At 44.2% G+C, this 19,353-nt stretch overlaps 1 protein-coding gene across 2 annotated transcripts in view; it reads left to right on the top strand.

Moving 5' to 3' along the window:
• The window catches only part of HDGFL3 (HDGF like 3), a 42,352-nt gene that overhangs the window by 16,034 nt on the left and 6,965 nt on the right, over positions 1–19,353 (top strand). For both annotated transcript variants that reach the window (XM_032123048.1, XM_032123049.1), the window contains exons 2-5: positions 6,448–6,524; positions 9,782–9,920; positions 11,209–11,367; positions 12,938–13,084. In XM_032123048.1, the coding sequence (XP_031978939.1) occupies positions 6,448–6,524; positions 9,782–9,920; positions 11,209–11,367; positions 12,938–13,084 (522 nt within the window). The remainder of the gene's footprint in view (positions 1–6,447; positions 6,525–9,781; positions 9,921–11,208; positions 11,368–12,937; positions 13,085–19,353) is intronic.

The raw sequence follows: 19,353 nt of genomic DNA, 5'->3' as shown, positions 1-19,353 counted from the left end.
TGTGCTCCTTGGCAGGATTACAGTTTGGTAACCTGAAGTCCAACTCTGACAAGAGCTGGAAGTACGTGTTACTGGGAATTCCTCTCATTTTAGCCGTGGACCTCAAGTGCTTTATAAGGAGAACAGTCCCATAGTCCCCATTCATAAAAGTGAGACTGAAGGAGATGCAGAGATTCTTGTGGCCAAGGTCATCCCAGGGGCCAGTGGCAGAGAGAAGACTTGGCTTTGTATCCCCCGGGTCTCCTCCTCTGACAGTCTTCTGTCCAGCAGCCCCAAGAGTGCAGAGAGGACTTGAATCACATGAATGGATCAGTTATCTACAAAGTCATGCATCCAGATACCAGTCACGCAGAACTAAGCTCTGGCCCCATTTTCATATTGGAGATTAAAGCAGCTCTGCAGAAAGTGTATTTCAACTTTCTGTCTTCAAAATATGCTGCTAATTAGGGATGTAAAGGGGCTGAACTCAGCTGCAAGACTGCTGATCTTTCCTAGGGAGACATTGCTGCCAGCATTGTTTGGACTCCAACTAACCCTTCATTGTCTTCTATCTTGTTGAGGTCCTGAGCATGCACAGAAAAAAAAGGGAGGATTGATGTCTTTATATTGTCATTTCTGGCTGTCTGCAGGATACCCTTCAGCCATTTTCAGCAGTGCTCAAAAGTATGCTCTGCTGGTTTTAATCTTGTTTTGCTTTTTGTTTTTGCTGGTGGCACTCTTCCATGCCCAGAGACTTTTTTTAATTTTTACTTTTGTAGCTGTGCAATTCTACCTTATTAAGTTGGATTCTGCTTCTAGTCTCACCCTTCACAGGGTTATCTTTTTTAATGGGTGAAAAAGTGCATATGCCAGCATTCCACCCTAGGAGTTCAGGTATGTGATGTACATTGGGGAGTAGTGCTCTGCTTCAAATACCAGTCCTGAGACATGAGAGAAAAAGTCAGCAGTCTGCAATCAGCTTTAGTTGGATTGCTCTTCAATTTAAGCACTATGGAATTTGAGTCACAGTTTTTAGCTTGAAGCAGGTTGGATTTTTTTTTTTTTTTTACATTTTAGGATCCTCTAGGGAAAAAAAAAATTAATATTTTACATCTTACAGAACAGTATTTTAAATAATGGTTTAGAAAAGATACTGCTATACTGCTGACTCCCAGTAGCATTAGCTATTAAAAAGCATAATAAATCCATTGGAATAAAAATGTTGTAGTAAAGCAAAATATCCTATTTTAATAATGGATTTTGAAGAGTATTGCTTTTATCCATCTAGAGTTCTGCTAATAAGCTAACTGTAAAAGATCAACCTGCTTGCATGTGTTGGGCAATAATAAGCAACTTGAACCACTTTCCAGCAAATACTATAGGCCTTTACTCGACTGCCATGCAGTGACTCCAGGGATTTCAGTGGGAGATACTGATCTCAGCAATGGTTCTGTGTGCTTTTGCCAATCAAAGGCATTTACACTATGTCAAAACAATCAGTGATTACTGCTCTGCAGTTTTAATTCCCTCTTTCTGCAAAATAAAAGGACTTGTTCTTGTGGGTGCCCAAATAAGCATCTCCGCATGCTGATGTGAAGTTTCTTTTTTCTGTAAATGGGGACCTGAAAGGTATTTTTGCATAATACCTTTTTTATTTCAGTGTAAAATTCCGTTGGAATGCAACAGGACAGAGTCTGGTCGAAAGCCACCCTGACAGCCTGGAATTCCTGCTTCTGAACGGCAGCTTATCCACAGCACAGAGGTTCCGTGATGCCATAAAACATGACACCTGCTGCCCCTGCAGCTGGAAGGAGGTGCCTCAGGGATGCCCTTCCGCCTTGGTGGGCAGAGCTGCCTCTTCCTCGCCGCTGCAGTAACATCAGCCTCCCCAAAGCGGCTGTGCACAGCACAGCAGAGACAAAGCGTGCCTCTCTCTTCGTGTCTCGCAGAGACATGTTTCCCATTTTGCAGGGAATGTAGAGCTCTGCAGAGCAGAACACCCGGGAGGGGGTGCAGCTTCCTCTGTTTCTGCACCAGCCCTCCCAGCGAGCTCCTCTGCCTGTCAGGAACATGCCACGTTATCCCACAGCCAGGCACGGGGATGATTTGTGCTGCTGTGAGCCACTGTTGTTGTCCTTCTCGCTGGGCTCTGGCTCTGCAGCGCCAGTCCAGCCCACCCAGCCAGCGCCTCACTCCCCAGGGTGCCCAACCTCGTGGCAAGCGGGAAGGGAGCACTGCAGTGTGAGTGCTGCCAAACCCACCCTGTGACAGGCAGTGGGAAATACTCCCTGAGAAGTCAGCAATTGCTCAGCACCATCGAGAGCAAAATACTCTGCTGCATACACATCCTAGCCTGTAAACTACAGTGTAAGGATCCTGACTGATTTCTTGCCTCCACGTTGGTAGTCACTAGCAACACTGTTTGATAAAGCCCTGCTCTGGTTTGAGAGGACCAAGCTGAATTTTCTGTTCAGTGTTCTTGACCCTAGAAGCCTGGCATTTGTTTACTGGAAAAAACCTCAGTTACATCTTTAAAGCTCTGCTGGTTGGTTGGCAAACAAATGCCGGGCAGTGCAGCTCTGCTGAGGTTGTGCAAAAAGAAAGCAATTGTTATTCATTAAGCAGATGACAGCAACGGGAGCTAAGGGGATAAAACTCGAAATCTGAAACCACCTGCTTTAATTTTAGCCATAATTGAAGCGGCTGCCCATGGTGTTGCTGATGCATGTATCAGATTTGCACGCCATGCGCTGCTCACACTGATTTCTGTGGCAGCAAGCTCCAGCCCACTCTCTGCTCTGGCTCAGGCGGGGATGGAGCTCCTGTTTGATTGCAGGTTACAGCAGGTGCTTTAGAATCTGTTTGTTTCCTTCCAGGAGCAAAACGGAGTCGCAGTCTGGCTCTCTGATAGACAGATGCTTTAGTCATTAGTGAGGTTTCTGTGACTACAACACTGTGTTCCAGTATGGGTGCTCTTCCCTCTTTTGTTCCTGGTTCAAGGCAGCGATGCTTTTCTCACTCTTGTGCTCATGCGCTCACTCTCTTTCTCTCCCTCCCTCCCTCCCTCTCTCTCTCTGTCTTTGATCTTGCTGATATGGGGAAAAATATCGGATCCAAATCTGCAGCATGTTTAACCAAAACATCCTGTAGAATGGGAATAAATTGTGACTGAGTGCAGCAGCAGGAGATTGCAGTATGGTTGCTTGTACTGCTTGCTTTCTGCTACAACAAAACAGCAGCAATCATCATGGAGTGCCAGGGTTGTTCTGCAGCTAAATAAGCACTTAGAGACTCCACATTCACAGAGGGCTAAGGTTGCTTTACTGGGAATAGGGACACTGGGCAAAGCTCACCTCTCACAGTCTCTAATGCAGAGATTTGTGTGAAGCAGGTAAAACGGGGAGAGATCTTTCCTAATGGCAGAGAGGGTCTCATCCTTCACTAAATTCCCTGGAGTTTTTGCCACGGAGTTCAATGGCCCTAAGATAACACTGTCACTTTATATCCAGCCTTGTTACAGTACTAGCAACATAAGCCCCAGAGCTGGGGAGCTCACAGCAACATCAGTGAAGGCAGGGAAAGTCTTGACCTCAGCTGCAGAGTGAAATGTTAGAGTGGGAGCATTAACAGTCTCTCCTTGAGCTGTTTGGTGCAGATTTATACTGCATGTGTTTGTATGTGTATGCCAACTCCCAAAAGCTATGAAAAGCTTTTTTATGGTTTCCTGTGATGATACGTAGTCAGAAGGGATACTTGGATGAATAAAGAAATATGCCACAAAATGAGGAGCAGGTGAGCTGCGTGACAGATGTGTGTTCTCTCCTTTGTTGATTTGGTGCTGCTCCTTAGCTAACAGTATTAAGTGCTGGGAATAAGACAGAAGGCTTAACTCCACTTGGGATATTGCTTAGGAGATCCTCACTGCTTTGGAGCACAGCTTGTTGTGTGATGTAAGATCCCCAGTCCCTTCTGATCAGCATTCCCTACTAAGCATGTCTTCATTCCCCTCCTTTACTGATCATTTACAGCTGTTTACTTTATTTCATGAGAGATTCTGAGAGGGCTGAGGCAGTAACTGGGCTGTGCTGCTCTGTAATGCAGCCCAGAGCTGGCGCCGCATTTCAAGTGGCCAAATGAGATTTGCACTCGAGTCCCAGAAGACTCTGTCTCAGTCAAAGGAGTCCACATTTTTCTGGGGTCTGGTATCTGGACATCTTCCTTGTCGCAATAAAGAGGAGGATGGCTATGGCATCCAGACAGTTGAGGTGTGTTACCTCTTCCTGTACTTGGTAAACTGCCAGCACAGCCTTTTTTGCTCTGACATCTAGATACTTCCATCTTTAAGGAGGCATAAAATGTTTTGCAGACATGCAATATCTCCCTGGCTTGCTAAAAGTTTAGAAAGGGAGTTGCAGTGGTTTTTCCCTGCAGTCTTTTTATCACTCTTATTATAAGTCTAATACCTGTATTTTAATAATGAATTGTGAGCAAATAGCAACATTGTGGGCACTTTCTTAAAAAACAACTAGTTAATGTCAGAAAATGATGAGCTCTAAAGTAGTATCTTTGGCAGCTTTTCTTCTAGGTACTCCTGATGATAAAGAGGGCACCAAGAAGCCTGTCATGTTGTTTCAGTTCCTTCTTACACACAGCTGAGATAAAAGTAAATGCACGTGTTCATCCTCCACCAGTGTGTATCTTCCTTCTATGTGCATTTAAATAATAGCTTCTCCTTTTATTTATCAAATTATTAGCTTTGCTAAGTACGGGAAGTGGGTAATTGCTGTGTGCCCACAAGGCATGTGACACCTGTGACAATCCTGAATTGTCTCCTGCAGACTGTGCTGGGCAGTGGGTGCATGGTGACATATGACCCAGTGTGCCAGAGCCCCACCATCCACACCCCTGAGCTGCACTGCAGGAAGGAGACAGGGAGTGGTTTGGAAGTGCTCTCGGATCTCCAGATTTTGGTGCAGCTTCAGAGAACGTTCCACCTAAAAGATAGGCATCCATTTCTTTTACAGAAAGGAGTCCTGTGATGTTACAGTTCCACACGTGGCTCTCATTTCTCCATCCCCAAGAGGTGTCCTTGCAGAAAGACCAAAAGAGTTTGAATTCTTACAAAAGCTCATGCTCCTTTGAGAGGTACATAGCCAAGCAGATGCTTTACTGTGAAAGAGAACATCCTTTGAAAACAATCTGGTGCTTATTAGTCAGTAAGAATTCAGTGTTAGGGGTCCTTCAGCAAGAAAAGAGAAGGAAAGCACATGTGGGTCTGGCCTCCTGAGTGAAAACATGCAGGTTCCATCCCAGTGCTCTGCTGAGGAGCAGATTTTGTATAGCATTGTTATGTCAGCACTTCCCTCTCAGTTGCAGTGACATTTGGCAGGATTTGATATGCTTATGTTGAGACTGAGTTGCCTTAGACCAGGCACCAAGCCATTCACCTGCTCACTGGTGCTGCCCTGTAGATATCTAGATTCATTAGGCTCTCTCTTAGCCAGAGAGTTCTCTGGACACTTAATTTCACACACCCACATATGCTCGTAAGTGCCATTTCTGGGAAGTCAGGCTCTTAGATCTTATTTAAAGCTGTGCTGTGTTTCTGGTTTATGTGGGTAGGCACCTGGACTCTCTTATTTCTGTTGCAGAGGACTACAAAATTAAACATGGACAAGATTAAGTCCTGGGCCTCACCTCCTGCCTCACAACCAATGCTCTCACTCAGACATTAGGAGAAAGAGTCTGGGCACTGCTCAGCCTGAGGGCTTTGTTCCAATACCAGCTCTGTCTCAGGAGAACACCCTCAGCATCCCTCCTGTCACTGCTCTGCAGCTGTATCCTGAGAAATATGAGGCCAGGGGTAAAATGTGAAAGGAGAGGGTAGAGAGGAGAGTGGTAACCAAAGCCAGCTATCAGGGTGTTGCAGGGGAAGAAGAGTCCCTGGCCCTCCTCCCTGGCGTGCATTACACATTTTGCACTGTGTAGCACCATCACCACTGGAAGCACCACTGGGGGATGGTCCAGTGTTCCAGCTGCAGTCTCAGAGATGCCATCTGTTCCCCATTTGCTGCAGAAGTTATTGAGGTGGCTGTGTGAGACAGGCGGGATTACCCTCTGGGCTTCGATGCCTTTGATGAGGCAGCATCTGAAGTTAACACTTAAATTAAGCAGACTTGATTTTATTGCCTTTGTGTGTTATAATGCCCATGAAATCATTAAAACTTTGTGTGTGCTCCTGGGTCTTCTGTTGTCTCCCTGTAGTGTTTCAGTCATATGCTGACTCTGTATGACCTGCCTGCCTGAAAAACCAGCAGCTGTCTTCCCTTCCCCACCCCAGCACGCAGTGGGACCTCCCAGGGCTGCAGGATACCTGTGCTAGCACTTCCATGGTTTGGTAAGGATTCTTGGATGAGGGACACCACTTATGGGAATAATCTTTTTTCCACTGCTTTCTCTGTCTTACAGATTGATGAACTTCCTGAAGGAGCTGTGAAACCTCCAGCAAATAAATACCCCATCTTCTTTTTTGGGACTCATGAAACGTAAGTGAATGAACGTGACCTCTTCCTTTGAAAATGTCTTTTTCTACTGCAGCTAACATCATCTCCTCTGATTGCATTGGAGCAAATCCTGACTGAAGCCATTGGGAGCCTAGAGAGAGGTCCTACAAGCCCAACTCATTTGTATTAACAAATGGGAGTGAAAACTGAAAGTAGTTGGGAATGCTGCTGCCTTCATGGTCTATCATGAGCTAAACATAAAAGCCTGTGTTTCCTGTAAAGAAACATACTGGCATGGATTTATTAAAGGGTCTGAAAAAGCCCTGAACTCAGAGGCAGGGGCAAACATTTTTTACTTGGATGACCATGATAGCAGAGATCAGGCTCTTGTGTTTGGACATGTTTGAGCTCGTGTCCTGTGTGAGAACTCTCGTGGGAGTTTGTGATCTGAAAGGAAGCAGACCCCAGAGTCTCAGGCAGTCCTCACAGAGCTTTAAAATATGTGCATTCCTGGGAGATTTGTGCTGGGGATATTGTAGGATGGAGCTCACAGAAGTGATAGAAGAACTGAGCTGGCTGAGCTGATAGGGAGAGAAGGGAATCAGAGCACAAGAGGTAAGTTAGGTCTCGTCATAATACTACAAAGTACAGAGTTTCAAGATTATAATGTACATGTCTCTATCTCTGAGGTAGCTAAAAAAATAGGTCACATTCCATTTTGCATGAAATATTTTCATTTTAAAACTTTTCCTTCCCCATTTGCAGGTAACATGTTTTCTAGAATTCCTTTAAAACTGGAAAAAATGAAATTCTGATGATATTTTGAATTCAATGTTAGAGGTTTGAAGCTTTATTAAAAATTTATTGTTTATTTTTGAATTTTAATATTATTCCAGAATATGGTAAGTTCCATAGCTCATACATCACATTTTATTAAAAAAAAAAAATCTTTAAAGGCAGTTTCTGCTTTAATAAGTTCATAATAGCCTCTCTTTAGTTAAAATATTTCTTCCCATTGCTGAAATGAAACAACCTGATGTTTTGATGTATTGTGGTCTACTACTACTGTCACAAAATAATCTGAAAAGAGTAAAGTTCAAATAAACTTATGATGCTTTCAAATCAGAAACCAAAATGTAATTTTTTTTTAATGGAAACGTTATTTTTGAGAACCATTTAAGAAAAAACTGACCACTTTTATTCCAAAATGAATGAATCCCAAACTGATAATCTCTTTTGCTTTGGATTTTGTGAGCTCATGATCTCACTGTATCATCTGAAACAGGAAAACAGTTTGTAGTTCCTACCCTATAAATGTAAAAGCCTAACTGTTAAAAATGATCTGTGGATTGCAGCTCCTTAGTTTTATAGCAGAGCAGCAGAAACTTACACTCTCCCAGTGGCAATGAATGTATTTCAAACAAAGATGTAGACAGTTTTTCAGTGTTTTCTGTACATAAAAGGCTGTAGGAACATTTCCATACATTACTGCTGAGCTAAGTTAAGGTAGCTCACAGTAAGTTGCGTACAGTTTTCCTTTGTTATTTGTGTTAGAACTGTTTGTTTGTATTTTTGACAGCAAGAAGACGTCTCCTAGTATTAGCAAAAGCAGAGATAACATAATTTATTCAGATCCCTTGCTCTACTGTAGCATTTAATATTAACATGACATCTCTTGGTTTAGAGATCACTGTTTGGCTTGCAGGTAGAAATGCATTATGTTTGTAATTATATAATTAAGATATTTCTCAGTATCCAACTGAGCGTGGATCCCATGCTGCCTCACGTGGAGTTAGAAGGAAGCTCTTTCCTCAGGGACTTGTCATCTGATGCCTTTAGCAACCAGTTGGCTCTGCACTGGCAAACTTCTTGGCCAGTGGGATGATTTAAGTGAATGGAACTTTGCACATTCATAAATGCTGGGCATAAATCAGGCATTAATCTGAAATAATGATTACAGAAAGGAAGAAATATGATCCTGTGATTAAGGTATTAGACTGGGACTGAAGAGAGCTGGTTTTTCCTCTGTACTCTGCTATCAGTTTGAGTTTAACCTTGGACAAACCTTTGTGCCTCAGAAGCCCATCTGCAAAAAAGGGGCAGATTCCCAATGTCGTGGTGAGGTTACAACAATAAATGTGTGGGACATGGTGGAGCTCCACAGTCCCACAGTAAGGGAGACCAGAGAGTTAACATTAATTGCAAAGATCATCAGGAAAGTAGGACAGTGGTTATGGTGAAGGACACTGGGACTTGCTGAGCTCTGGTCATTGATGACACAGAATCTTTACATGTGGGAATGAAGGGGTCTTTTTGCCTTCATTGTTTTAATTTAACTTGTGATTACAGTCTCAATGTCACGCTGCAGAATACAGTAGATAGAGATACCCAGTGAAAAGAAAGTTATGCATTCTTCAGTTTAAGACTTAAGAAGTTAGAGTTTTACTGTAATGTGTGTAGAAAATGCAGGATAAATCATCATTCTTCTTTTTTTATATAATTATTTTTCCCTGCATTATAGTGCCTGTGCCTGAAATTAGTTGGCCCAGTGCGTAGCTGACTTAGGCAGCAGCAGAGCACAAAATCCCTCCTTTGCTGTGCTGTCTAAAAAACTATTTGGCCACAGGCACCCTGTGTGTCTCATTGTTTCCTTGTATTACTCATCTGCCTATATTCGCCCATTGTTTTTTGTCTTATATGAAATTATAAGATTTTTGGGAAAGAGCATTTTTATTGTGTTTGTACAGAATTTGGTATGGGGGGGCTAATTCCAAGAAAGCATCTCCTGGGCTTACTGGCAGTATAGATAATAATAAATGCCACTGCTTTTCCTATCCCAAAGTACAAGGGATAAAGTTTGACTCACAGGTCCTAGGCACTCCTTACATGCTTTTTCATGTGGCATTTTTAGGCCTTTCTGGATTTGTAACACTGGGATTGGAAGTTTGGTCCCTTGCTGTCGCAAGCAATGACATCATATAATCCCTTTCATAAACTGTTTCAACTGCTCATGCCAGTTCCCAGCAGTAGTTAATAGAATAGAGATGTTTTAGTTGTTTCTAGAGATACCCAGCATGATTTTACTACATCAAACATCAGGATGATGAGCCAATCCATGAAATCAGGCTCACAGCAGTAATTCAAAGCCAGTGTGACAAGTAAATAAATAAATAAAACTAGAAAAGAAATTGTGGAATGAGCAGAAGAATAGGGAAAACATTTGCACTGTTGATGTTTTGATTTTTTTCAAGAGGAGAGTTTTAAGTCCTTTTTTGAATGTTACCTCTGTTAAAATGCAGTGCGTTCCTGGGGCCCAAAGACCTTTTCCCATATAAAGAATATAAAGATAAGTTTGGGAAATCGAACAAGCGAAAAGGATTTAATGAAGGCCTGTGGGAAATAGAAAACAACCCTGGAGTAAAGTTTACTGGATATCAGGTAAATGACTTTCACACCTATTCCTCCTTATCTTTCTTGTTTTCTTCTTTGACTTCGTGTCAAAGTGGACATTTTAAGAGTGATGTGGAAGGTTCTGGTTTTGATGGAGCAAGAAAGTTTCACAGCTTTATTAACTGTGTAGTGTAAAGACAACTGTGGTCTCACACTCTGTGACAAATGGAACTTTAATCATACTGCAGAGCCTTTTGCTTTCTATGATATTCTGGGGTGGTGAAGTGGAAAATTCTGCAACAGATTTAGTTGAATTAAAAATGGGTGGTTTTATTTACTCCTGTACAAACATGAATAATTTCTGACTTCTTCTTTCTGTTGTTTATTTTATATCAGGCTCCGTGTATTTTACACAGACCTTAAGGTCACTGCACTTTTGATTTTTACATTGGTAATGTATAACACACAGTGCCAAAGCTGAGAGGAGTGAGGAGGTGGAGGGTTAAGCTGCTGTTACGAGACAGTTGCTGCTGTACAACAGCTCTCCCTGTTGGGTCTCCAGAGCAGAAAGTCAGTGAAGCTGGAGGAAGAGAAGAGTAGTTGGTGGGCTGTATAAAACAAAGAACTTTTCTCATTAAAAAAATGTGGTCCTTTGAAGGCAGGAATCACCTCCAAAAGAAGGCAAACACCTATTACATTATTATCACAAAACCCTACAAGCCAGAGATACAGACCACCTGCAGAAAAGCTGCGGCCTCTCTCAGTTCCTGTTTCATATTTTCAGCCCTACACATGTTTTGCATACACTTGGGGATTTTAAAAAAACCCAGTGAATAGTCTGTGGGAGATGGGCTGTCAAAGAGTGCTCAGCCTGCTGGTCAGGGTTTGCCTTTCCAAAACACTGAGATCTTGCCCTTTGAGGGGAGTGCAACAGCCATCTTCTCTCACAAAAAACTCTCTCCTATTGTGGACAAAGGCTAAAAGTTTTAGTAGTTTTTCCCAAAGTAGAGCAAGCCAGGTCTTTCCACTGAGCAGCTCTTAGTTCTCCTCCAGCAAACACATTTTTAGTATCAGATCTTCTGTTTCTGTGTAAACCCTTCAGAACATGCTATCCCAGAATCTGCATCTGATAACTGAGTTCAAGTGGTGACTGAGAAAATTGCCTTTGCAGCCTTTTTTCCTGATAATTGCAAGAATAACCTGAGCTCTTCCTGACTATTAAAGCGTAAGCTGTCCATTTCCAGTATTTCTACCTTCAATGCAGAACAAAAATCAAGTACTAGGCATTAGTGATATTTTTATTGTTTATGTTATTATTGTTGTTGTTATTTTAAAGGCAATTCAGCAACAGAGCTCATCAGAAACTGAAGGAGAAGGAGGAAATACAGCAGATGCCAGCAGTGAGGAGGAAGGCGATCGGGTAGAAGAGGATGGAAAAGGAAAAAGAAAGAATGAAAAAGCCGGCTCAAAACGGAAAAAATCCTACACTTCAAAGGTTATCTTCTGAGTATTTCTATTGTTACCCATGTGCATTTATAATTGGAATAATGTTCACCTCATGGAAATCTGTCCTTCCTCCTTTAGCGTTTGATTCCAGTACCATAACAGTGGTGTTCAAATGGGCAAAGGGAAGTGCTCTTACTCTGTAGACAGCCCTGGTGAGACAGCAGTTGGAATTCTCTGCCCTGTTCGAGTGCCCACACACTGAGAGGAAGGTGAAACTATGGGAGGGAGATCAGAAGGGCTGGAGAGAAAACCCATGCAAAGATGGATTGATAGGTTTGATCATCTCAGATAGGCCTCTCCCCATGAAGGAAAAAGAAGCCTTAGCAGTGTGCCTCCTGAGAGTTGTGAGTTCAGGTTTGGCTCCTGTCCAGGAGAATTCAAGATTCCCTCTCCCAGAATACCCCAGATGCTGAAAGATCTGGGAGGGTCAGATGTGCTCTGCTGCTCTTCTTGTAGCTGAGGGTAAAACACTTCAGTCTAGGATACAGAATAGGATGGAGGAAGAACTAATTCATTAAGCAGGGAGTAGGGTGCTCAATTTGTAGATAAAAGACCTGCACTGTAGTACCTACCAGCCCTGTTAATGTCTTCAGTAACAGTGTAGATCAGGAAGCTCAGAGAGTGTCTGTCTCACAATTGCTGGTGGACAAAATCCCCTGAGAAGTGACACCTTTGGGTTCAGATAGACTTCTCACTTGTCACCTGGGTGAAGGGGAGCAACATTATAGTCACTTCCTCTGGTGCTGTGTGTGCCTCCAGGACTGTACATTGCCTGAAAAAATGTGGAAAGTGTGGCAGAGTCAATTTATTCACATTCATGTTATTCTTCTCTGAAAGTGAAAACTAACTGAAATGAGAAGAAGCAAGCAAACAATCTGATCCAGGCTCAGTTTGGGGGAAGAGTGTGAATTTTTGTGGTTGATCCACTGAACAAAATGTATTAAGTAATTTCACCCCCTTTGTGTGTTTTACATTAGAAATTCAGGTCTGGTCTACCATCTTCTTTCCAGAAGACTCTGGGCAAACAGAGGATTAGGAAAATGGTGGCTTAATGCCACAATTTATCCTTTTGTACTGTAGAATTGCATAACATAAAGGGAGCAGAAAAGATGTATTGGTTCCACATGGCTCTAGTGTTAATATATTAAAGCTGACAGCGCTAAAAAAAAGTATGGAAAGCAGCTCTGCTAATGTTAGTCTCATTTTACATCTCTGTGTTCAATCAAAACTTTTGTCAAGCTGGCACCATCTGTTTCATTAACTAACAAAACCTACAGGTGACCCAACACTAATACCCAGCTCCTATTACTGTGTCTGTCTTTCAGTCAATTGAGCTGCCAAACTGTGCTGAACACAGAATTTCACAGAAATTTCCTTCATTGGTGGCAGTAACTCCAGCTACTTCACCTGAAAAAAGCTTTTCACCCCACATATCCTCCCCAATCTTCACCTTGAATGGGGAACTGCATGATCAGACAGCATTCCACATACATTTCAGAAGTGTGTTTCTATGGCTGAAGCTCAGGTTTTAATTTTTACTTTGTTGTTGATCATTTTAGAAATCCTCCAAGCAGTCACGGAAATCTCCTGGAGATGAAGATGATAAGGACTGCAAAGAGGAAGAAAATAAGAGCAGCTCTGATGCTGGGGATGCAGGCAATGACACAAGAAACACTTCTTCAGATTTGCAGAAAACCAGTGAAGGGGTAATCTTCTGTTCCTGTCATTCACTTCCCATGCAGTTTGCTCCCGGGGGGCTTTGGAGCCAGGGGGGACCTGTGTGTACCACATGCCACCTTCTTGGGTTACATTTCAGTGCTCAGAATATGTCTAGAACAGAAACATGGACTTGGTGCCTGCACTGGTACAAATTTTACTCTAGAGAAACAACTGAAAGAGAAAAGAGCATTATTTTTGTTCCGACACTTGCATAGATGCCAGCTGAGAGGAGCTACTGGAAACCATGAGCTGGAATGATGCAAAATTGATGTGAGAGCAGAATCAGACTGTTTGCATAATGCATGTTGGCTCACTAACAGGGGGAGCCTGCTTACCCTTTCACACTTGTTTAATTTGTGCAGTCCCACTGTCTCCTTGGGAGCTCGTGAGGGTTTGTGTGCACATTACAGACTGCACACTGCGGGTTCCAGGGCAGATGCTGCCCTGGCTATGACCTTCCCAGGACAGGATATACAGTCTGCTCCAGAGCAGCTTCATACAATCTCCTTGTGTGTTTGTGTCAGTTGTGTGTTCATATCAATATTACTTTGCTGTGACCACAACAACGAGACAGGAAGGCTGCAGGGCAGGGGGATTAGCATGGCAACTGGTTACTCAGCCAGCCTTAACAGCCCCTGCTATTTCTGAGCCTTTGGAGCAGCACAAGCCTCTCTGCTCCGACTCAGAACCAGTCCTTGTGCAGTTCCCATGCCAAGGCTCTGCCACGTGGGCAGCAGCCGGGCTGGGCTGTTGCAGGAGCTGAGTGACACGAATCCCCAGGTGTGAGAGGAGGCCAGCCAGCACAGGCTCTCATCTGACACTGCTGAGGTGTCTTAGCACCCAGCTGCGTGCTCAGCCTCCGCCCTTTCTCACAAAACACAACCTCTGGGGAGCTGCTGTTGTCTCCTGCTAAAAGACTCCTCCCAGAGCTTCCTTTCCCCGTGTCTCTCTGCAGTGCAGTGTATTTGTTTTGTGACTCTGCTGTGTAAAGACTTTGATAGGTGGCTCATGGGGTCACGAGGAAAACGTGCCCTGAGTGTCTCCCATTCACTCTGAACAAGCTGCTGGCTCGAGCCAGAGACTGATGCAAGGAGACACTGCCTGGCTGTGCCCTCCCAGCCCCTCACCCACAGAGTGTCAGAGGCTGGGGCTGAGGAGTGTGGCCCACATTCTGCCTAGTGAACCCTGTGACACTTCCATGTCTTCAAACAGGTATTGGAGTGAGAAAACTGTTCGTAAGATGCATCTGAGGTAGCGAGAGCTTCAGGAGGGCCTGCTGTGTTTCCCGTGTTTGTGGCAGTGACAGACGATGTGCCTGTGAACTTCAGGCACATTTTCCATGTAAGGCCAAAATGCTTATTGAATTAGGTCAGTCACAGACTTAAGTGGCTAAAAAGTCACACAGGATGTCGGCTTTGTGGCTGTTAACATTCATATGGCTCTTTCTTCTGTGTGTGACGTGCTTGTGACATGCTTGGGAGGTAGAGTCCAGCATGCTACAACATCGAGGTGCTTCTCAGAACTTTTAGTATTGCAGGTATTTCAGCCTCTGTGCTGAAATATTGAAATACTGTCAACAGTCTTGTCCTTCCTGCCAGCATCAACTCAAAGAAATATTCACAGTCAGCACTGTCATACCCATGTGGGGAGGTGGCTCTGCTCTGACTTCTGCAGCCCCAGCACGTAGCCTTGAACTCACACTTGAGCAACCAGTCTGTTACTGGGTCTTGGATGTTTCTAACATTTTGGAAAAGGTGGAGTTTTAGTAATATGGATTCAAAAGACAAGGGGAATATGGTTTTAAGGGCAGCTTGAGGTAAAAGCACTGATAAGTTTGGAAGAGTTCAAATCCTGGTCCACATATTTCACCTTGGGCATTTCTGCTGCAAAATCATCATTTCACGCGTGAATCTCTTCGTGTTTCATTGAGCTTTTGTCAGTAGTGCAATTCTCTTCGAGGACCAGGAGGGGACACTCCATCTCCTGCTGCTCCTCAGAGCCAGACCGGGTGTCTTTTTAGGTCTGCCTTCAGAAGACACAGGGCACTTGGGGAAAGAGCAGCAGGTTCTTTTTCAGTTGGTGTTAAACAGCCAGTCCCTCAACATGTCCGGATTGGCAAGCTGGGGCACGGGGCCAGCTGTCCTGCTGGACACTGCAGCCACGTCCTGCTGGACACTGCAGCCACGTCCTGCTGGACACCCAGACCAGGGCTCTGCTGCAGGACATTGAGTTCCTCCGGCCCACACTCTTGGACTTCTCTGCTGTAGAAAGCAAGGTTGAAAGAGACCAACACGTGCCTGCAGAGTTGGGATATGATCCTTCTGTTCACACACATGAATTCAGAATGTCTTGATCTGCTAAAAGACACCACCATAGATAAGATAATGGTCTCTTTAGATTCAGTTGGCTCATGAGAAGAGCACTGGGCCAGCAGCACGCAGTGTGAAGAGGATGGGCTTCCTCCCCTGCGGTGTGCGGCACCCACCGCTCCGCTGTCCCCAAATCGGCCGCGCCAGGACGATGGTGTGTCCATGAGATGGCGCCAGGACCCTCCGGAACGGGCACGGGGTGCAAACCAGGGCTCAAAATAAGGTGTAGAGCCAGATACCCTGAAGGCAGAGACAAGCAAAACAAGGCTTCGGGGCCCTGATCTCAAGGGCAGGCGTGTTTCATGCTCATAGAGGCTGGGCCACCTCTGGAAGGCTCATGTGGCTTGGCCACCCTACGCACAGTGCTCCCCATGGGCTGGGAGCGCCTTTGGCCCCCTCGCTCTGCACCTCCCAGGCCCCAGACCATTGCAAGTGTTGCCTCAAGGAGACAAGCAGCTTTTCTCTTAATAAGACTACTAATAATGAGGTAGTAATTAGCTTTTAGAATGCCTGGACTGCAGGCTGAAGACACATCTCCCCTCCTCAGATCAGATGGAGTCTTGCCTTTTAATCACACCCATACCCTCAGCATTACAGAGATCTTCTTGAAGGCCTAACAGCCGAAGTCAAATGATTGCAGGAGCACCTTCCCCTATATGTTTTAATGAAAATTCTAACCTCCAGGTGGTAGAGGTAAGCTTGAAAATGCGAAGTGATGGCTTCCTGAAGACTCAAACCCAGAGCAAATAAAAGTACTTTCAAAGCTATTATATTTTTTTCAGCCAATTTCATACTGTTCAAGGGCTCAACTTGTGATTTTCTTTTTATCCCTTGGGTAGACAAAGGTGCTTTCTTTTTTTTATCTCCATCCCTTAGTTTCTCAGCTATTCTTGAGTACTACAGGCACTCTCAACAAAGAAACATTTCCTCAGTCTCAGCCACAGTTGGTAATTGTGTCCTGTCACTACCTGTTTCTCAAGCTCTTTCCCTAACTGCTGTTCTTTGGCTGATTCCTTCCCCAGAAAGATGCAGAGCCTGAACCCTAGGGGTTAATCATCCAATATTAATTAACTAATAGTATATTAGCTAAGACAGCCCATCCCAGAGTTTGCTCAAATCTTTGGTCACAGAATCTCACCAGGACTTTTTTCTGCTGTTAAATACTAAATTGTTTTGGCTTTCTGAGAATACCTCATAAAGAGAATTTTCTGATGGAAAGATATTCATGGCTCTATGTTGTTTACTTTCATGGTATTAAATTAGCTCATAAATCAGTGAATTCATGGCATCAGATTTACATTCCACATTTAAATCTCTGGTGACTTGTGTCTTTAGTTCTTGGCTGGCATAACTCTGAATCTTTATAACTGAACACCTAAACTGCTTTTTACTTTTACTCTCTGGATGGCCACGTACTGATGTTTGAGATCTGGCTGGGGTTCTGGCCTTATTAGAGAGTGTTTGAATGTCAGGGTTGGCACAGAGGGTATGTGGCAAGTTTTCCTTTTGGTATGCACTCTTTTAGTGACAGTCTGGGCAGTGTGTGGGAAAAGGAGGCATTCGCTTGGCATACAAGTGCAGGGGGCAAATGGTTTTACTGTCTCCAGAGAAGAATAAATTTGCTGGAAATGAAATACATTTTCTTGCTCCTGGTACAGCCTGAATATTAAAATGGAGTAAAGGACTGTGATCCTTTCACTCACACTGACAATCAGCTACCAAGTCAGTGGATCTATTTGTGGAGGCAAGTGCCAGCATGAATAAGGGGATCAAAATCTGGTCCAGAATTATTGCCATCTGATACCATTGCATTTGGGAGAACATATTTAAAACAGCCTGTGTCCAGGCTTTTTTGTTGTGATGTTCTTGTGGGGTAGCAACAATCCCAGTTACTGCTGTGAAGTACAAGTTTAATGGCCAAACTGGCCAGAGAAACACAGGTTCACTGTGTCCTTCTGATGTGGTTTTGAGATGGTTCATTCCTTTGCTCTTCTTTGCTTACCAAGAATAACATTGTTCAGTCTGCATATCAGGTTTGGGGGGTTATCAGCATTGAAAGCATAGCATTTAGGGCTCGGTTCAATGTAAAAGCATTTTGTACAAAAAATGAAAACAGAGTATGTTTTTCTGTCTGATTTTTTTTTCTTCAATTTGAAGCAAGCGAAAATCTAGCCTTCAAAGCTAAAGATTACATTTGTAAGAATGTATATAACTATTGCACAGTAAAAATTTCTATGTAAAAATCAAATAGTGGCGTAGTATATGGTGTAAACAGTTGTGTTGTCTGCTGCCTTCCAGTAGCTCAGGATAACAGCACTGCTGGCTAAGGACATGGGACATAACTCAGGAGAAATATAAATGTCTGAATGCAAGCTGAGATTAAAGCAGCCAGTATAGATGAAATATTTGCAGCTCTGTGTGCATCGAATCCTGTAACCATTTTGACCTCAAACCAACATGGAATAACGACTATTGTGCAGAGCAAGTAAATAATTATCCTTCTGCCCATGCAGTTTTAAAGTACAGGATGGCTGAATTAGTTGCCAGACACTGTTAAGGAAGAAATTTTCAGTGCCAGAGAAAAAGACGGCAGTTTGTGGATTTAGTTTTGTTCCCTGCTCTGTTTTCTCTGTGCTGTCATCGATAACAGAAACTTTGCACTCGGATCAGTCAGATCCTGTGCTCTTTCCTTTGTGTGCAGTAGCGCTGGGCAGCACGGCACACGTTGTACCATAGCTTGCAGTTAAGCTGAGAGACTTGTTCGAACAAAGATGATGAGAGTTGATCTGTTTCTGAAGAGACGTGAAACCATGGAGACCCCGGCGTGTGCTCAGCTCTGCCGCATCCCCGCTCAGCGGCTGCTGCAGGGCAGGGCCGGCAGCGAGGCCTGAGCAGCCCCACTGCCCATGGGGCTCTCTGCTTCTGGGGCACCTGGCAGTGCCCCCAGGAGACAAAACGTGTGCCATGCTGGAAGATGGCACTGGGAACTGTGACAACCTTAGAGGATAATTTGCATTCTCTCTTTGTTGTCCCTCCCATGCCACACTGTGGCCCAGCAGCTGTATCTGTGAGACTGTGTGGAGGAGGAGTATTAATATTCCCAGCACCCCATGTAAGAATGATGCCTACCCAGTCTTCTGGACATAGCCCAGAAGGGAATTGTGGTTAGGAATTGCAAAGGTTTCATACTCCAAAAGGACAGCTTTCTGTACTGGATCTGAGAATTACAGCATAGGAAGCAATTGTGTTACCTCCCACCCTCCCTGTCTGAGCTGGGCAGCAGCTGCCATGAGAACCTTAGCAGAAGGAAGGGTTTGAGTGACTGATCACGTGTAGTTGTTTTAATGGGTGTCCATGTCTGAAGGGAAGGGAACACAAAGCCACATCTCCAAAGCATCTCTAAGTATGATCTCACTGATTCTGAAACAGGAGAGAGGTCTCTGGAGTGCAGTGTGTTGGATGAGCAGCACATGGTTGCACCTTTTGGGGGAGTCAGGGCTCAGGCAGTTCCTGTAAACCATCGCTGCATGCCTGAGCACTTGGTAATAACCCCTGATTGTGTGTCGTTAGTCAGGATGTACCAGGGCCTCCCACAAGGAAAGCACAGGTTTCCATCTTTACTCTGCACAAACCACCTGTCACAGGAGAGAACTGCACTGACCAAACACAGGGAAATACTGCAGCATTGTAGGAGAAGGGGTGCCTTGGCCAGGGGTGGGTAGGCATGGTGCACTGCATGCTGTCACATTACTGCCTAAAGTAACGTGCCCCAGGGCCATCAGGTGAGTTTTGCCCTCTCTGTTCAATTGGAGGAAAACCGAGACTTGTAGACACTTGCCGTGATCCTGCCAGGACTGTCTGATCCTGATCCCACTAATGTCAGGGAA

The sequence above is a fragment of the Corvus moneduloides genome, chromosome 13 (assembly GCF_009650955.1).
Source record: "Corvus moneduloides isolate bCorMon1 chromosome 13, bCorMon1.pri, whole genome shotgun sequence".
In the NCBI taxonomy this organism is placed as follows: Eukaryota; Metazoa; Chordata; class Aves; order Passeriformes; family Corvidae; genus Corvus; species Corvus moneduloides.
Note: the sequence above shows the minus strand (reverse complement) of the source record. Positions and strands in the feature narration are given on the sequence as shown.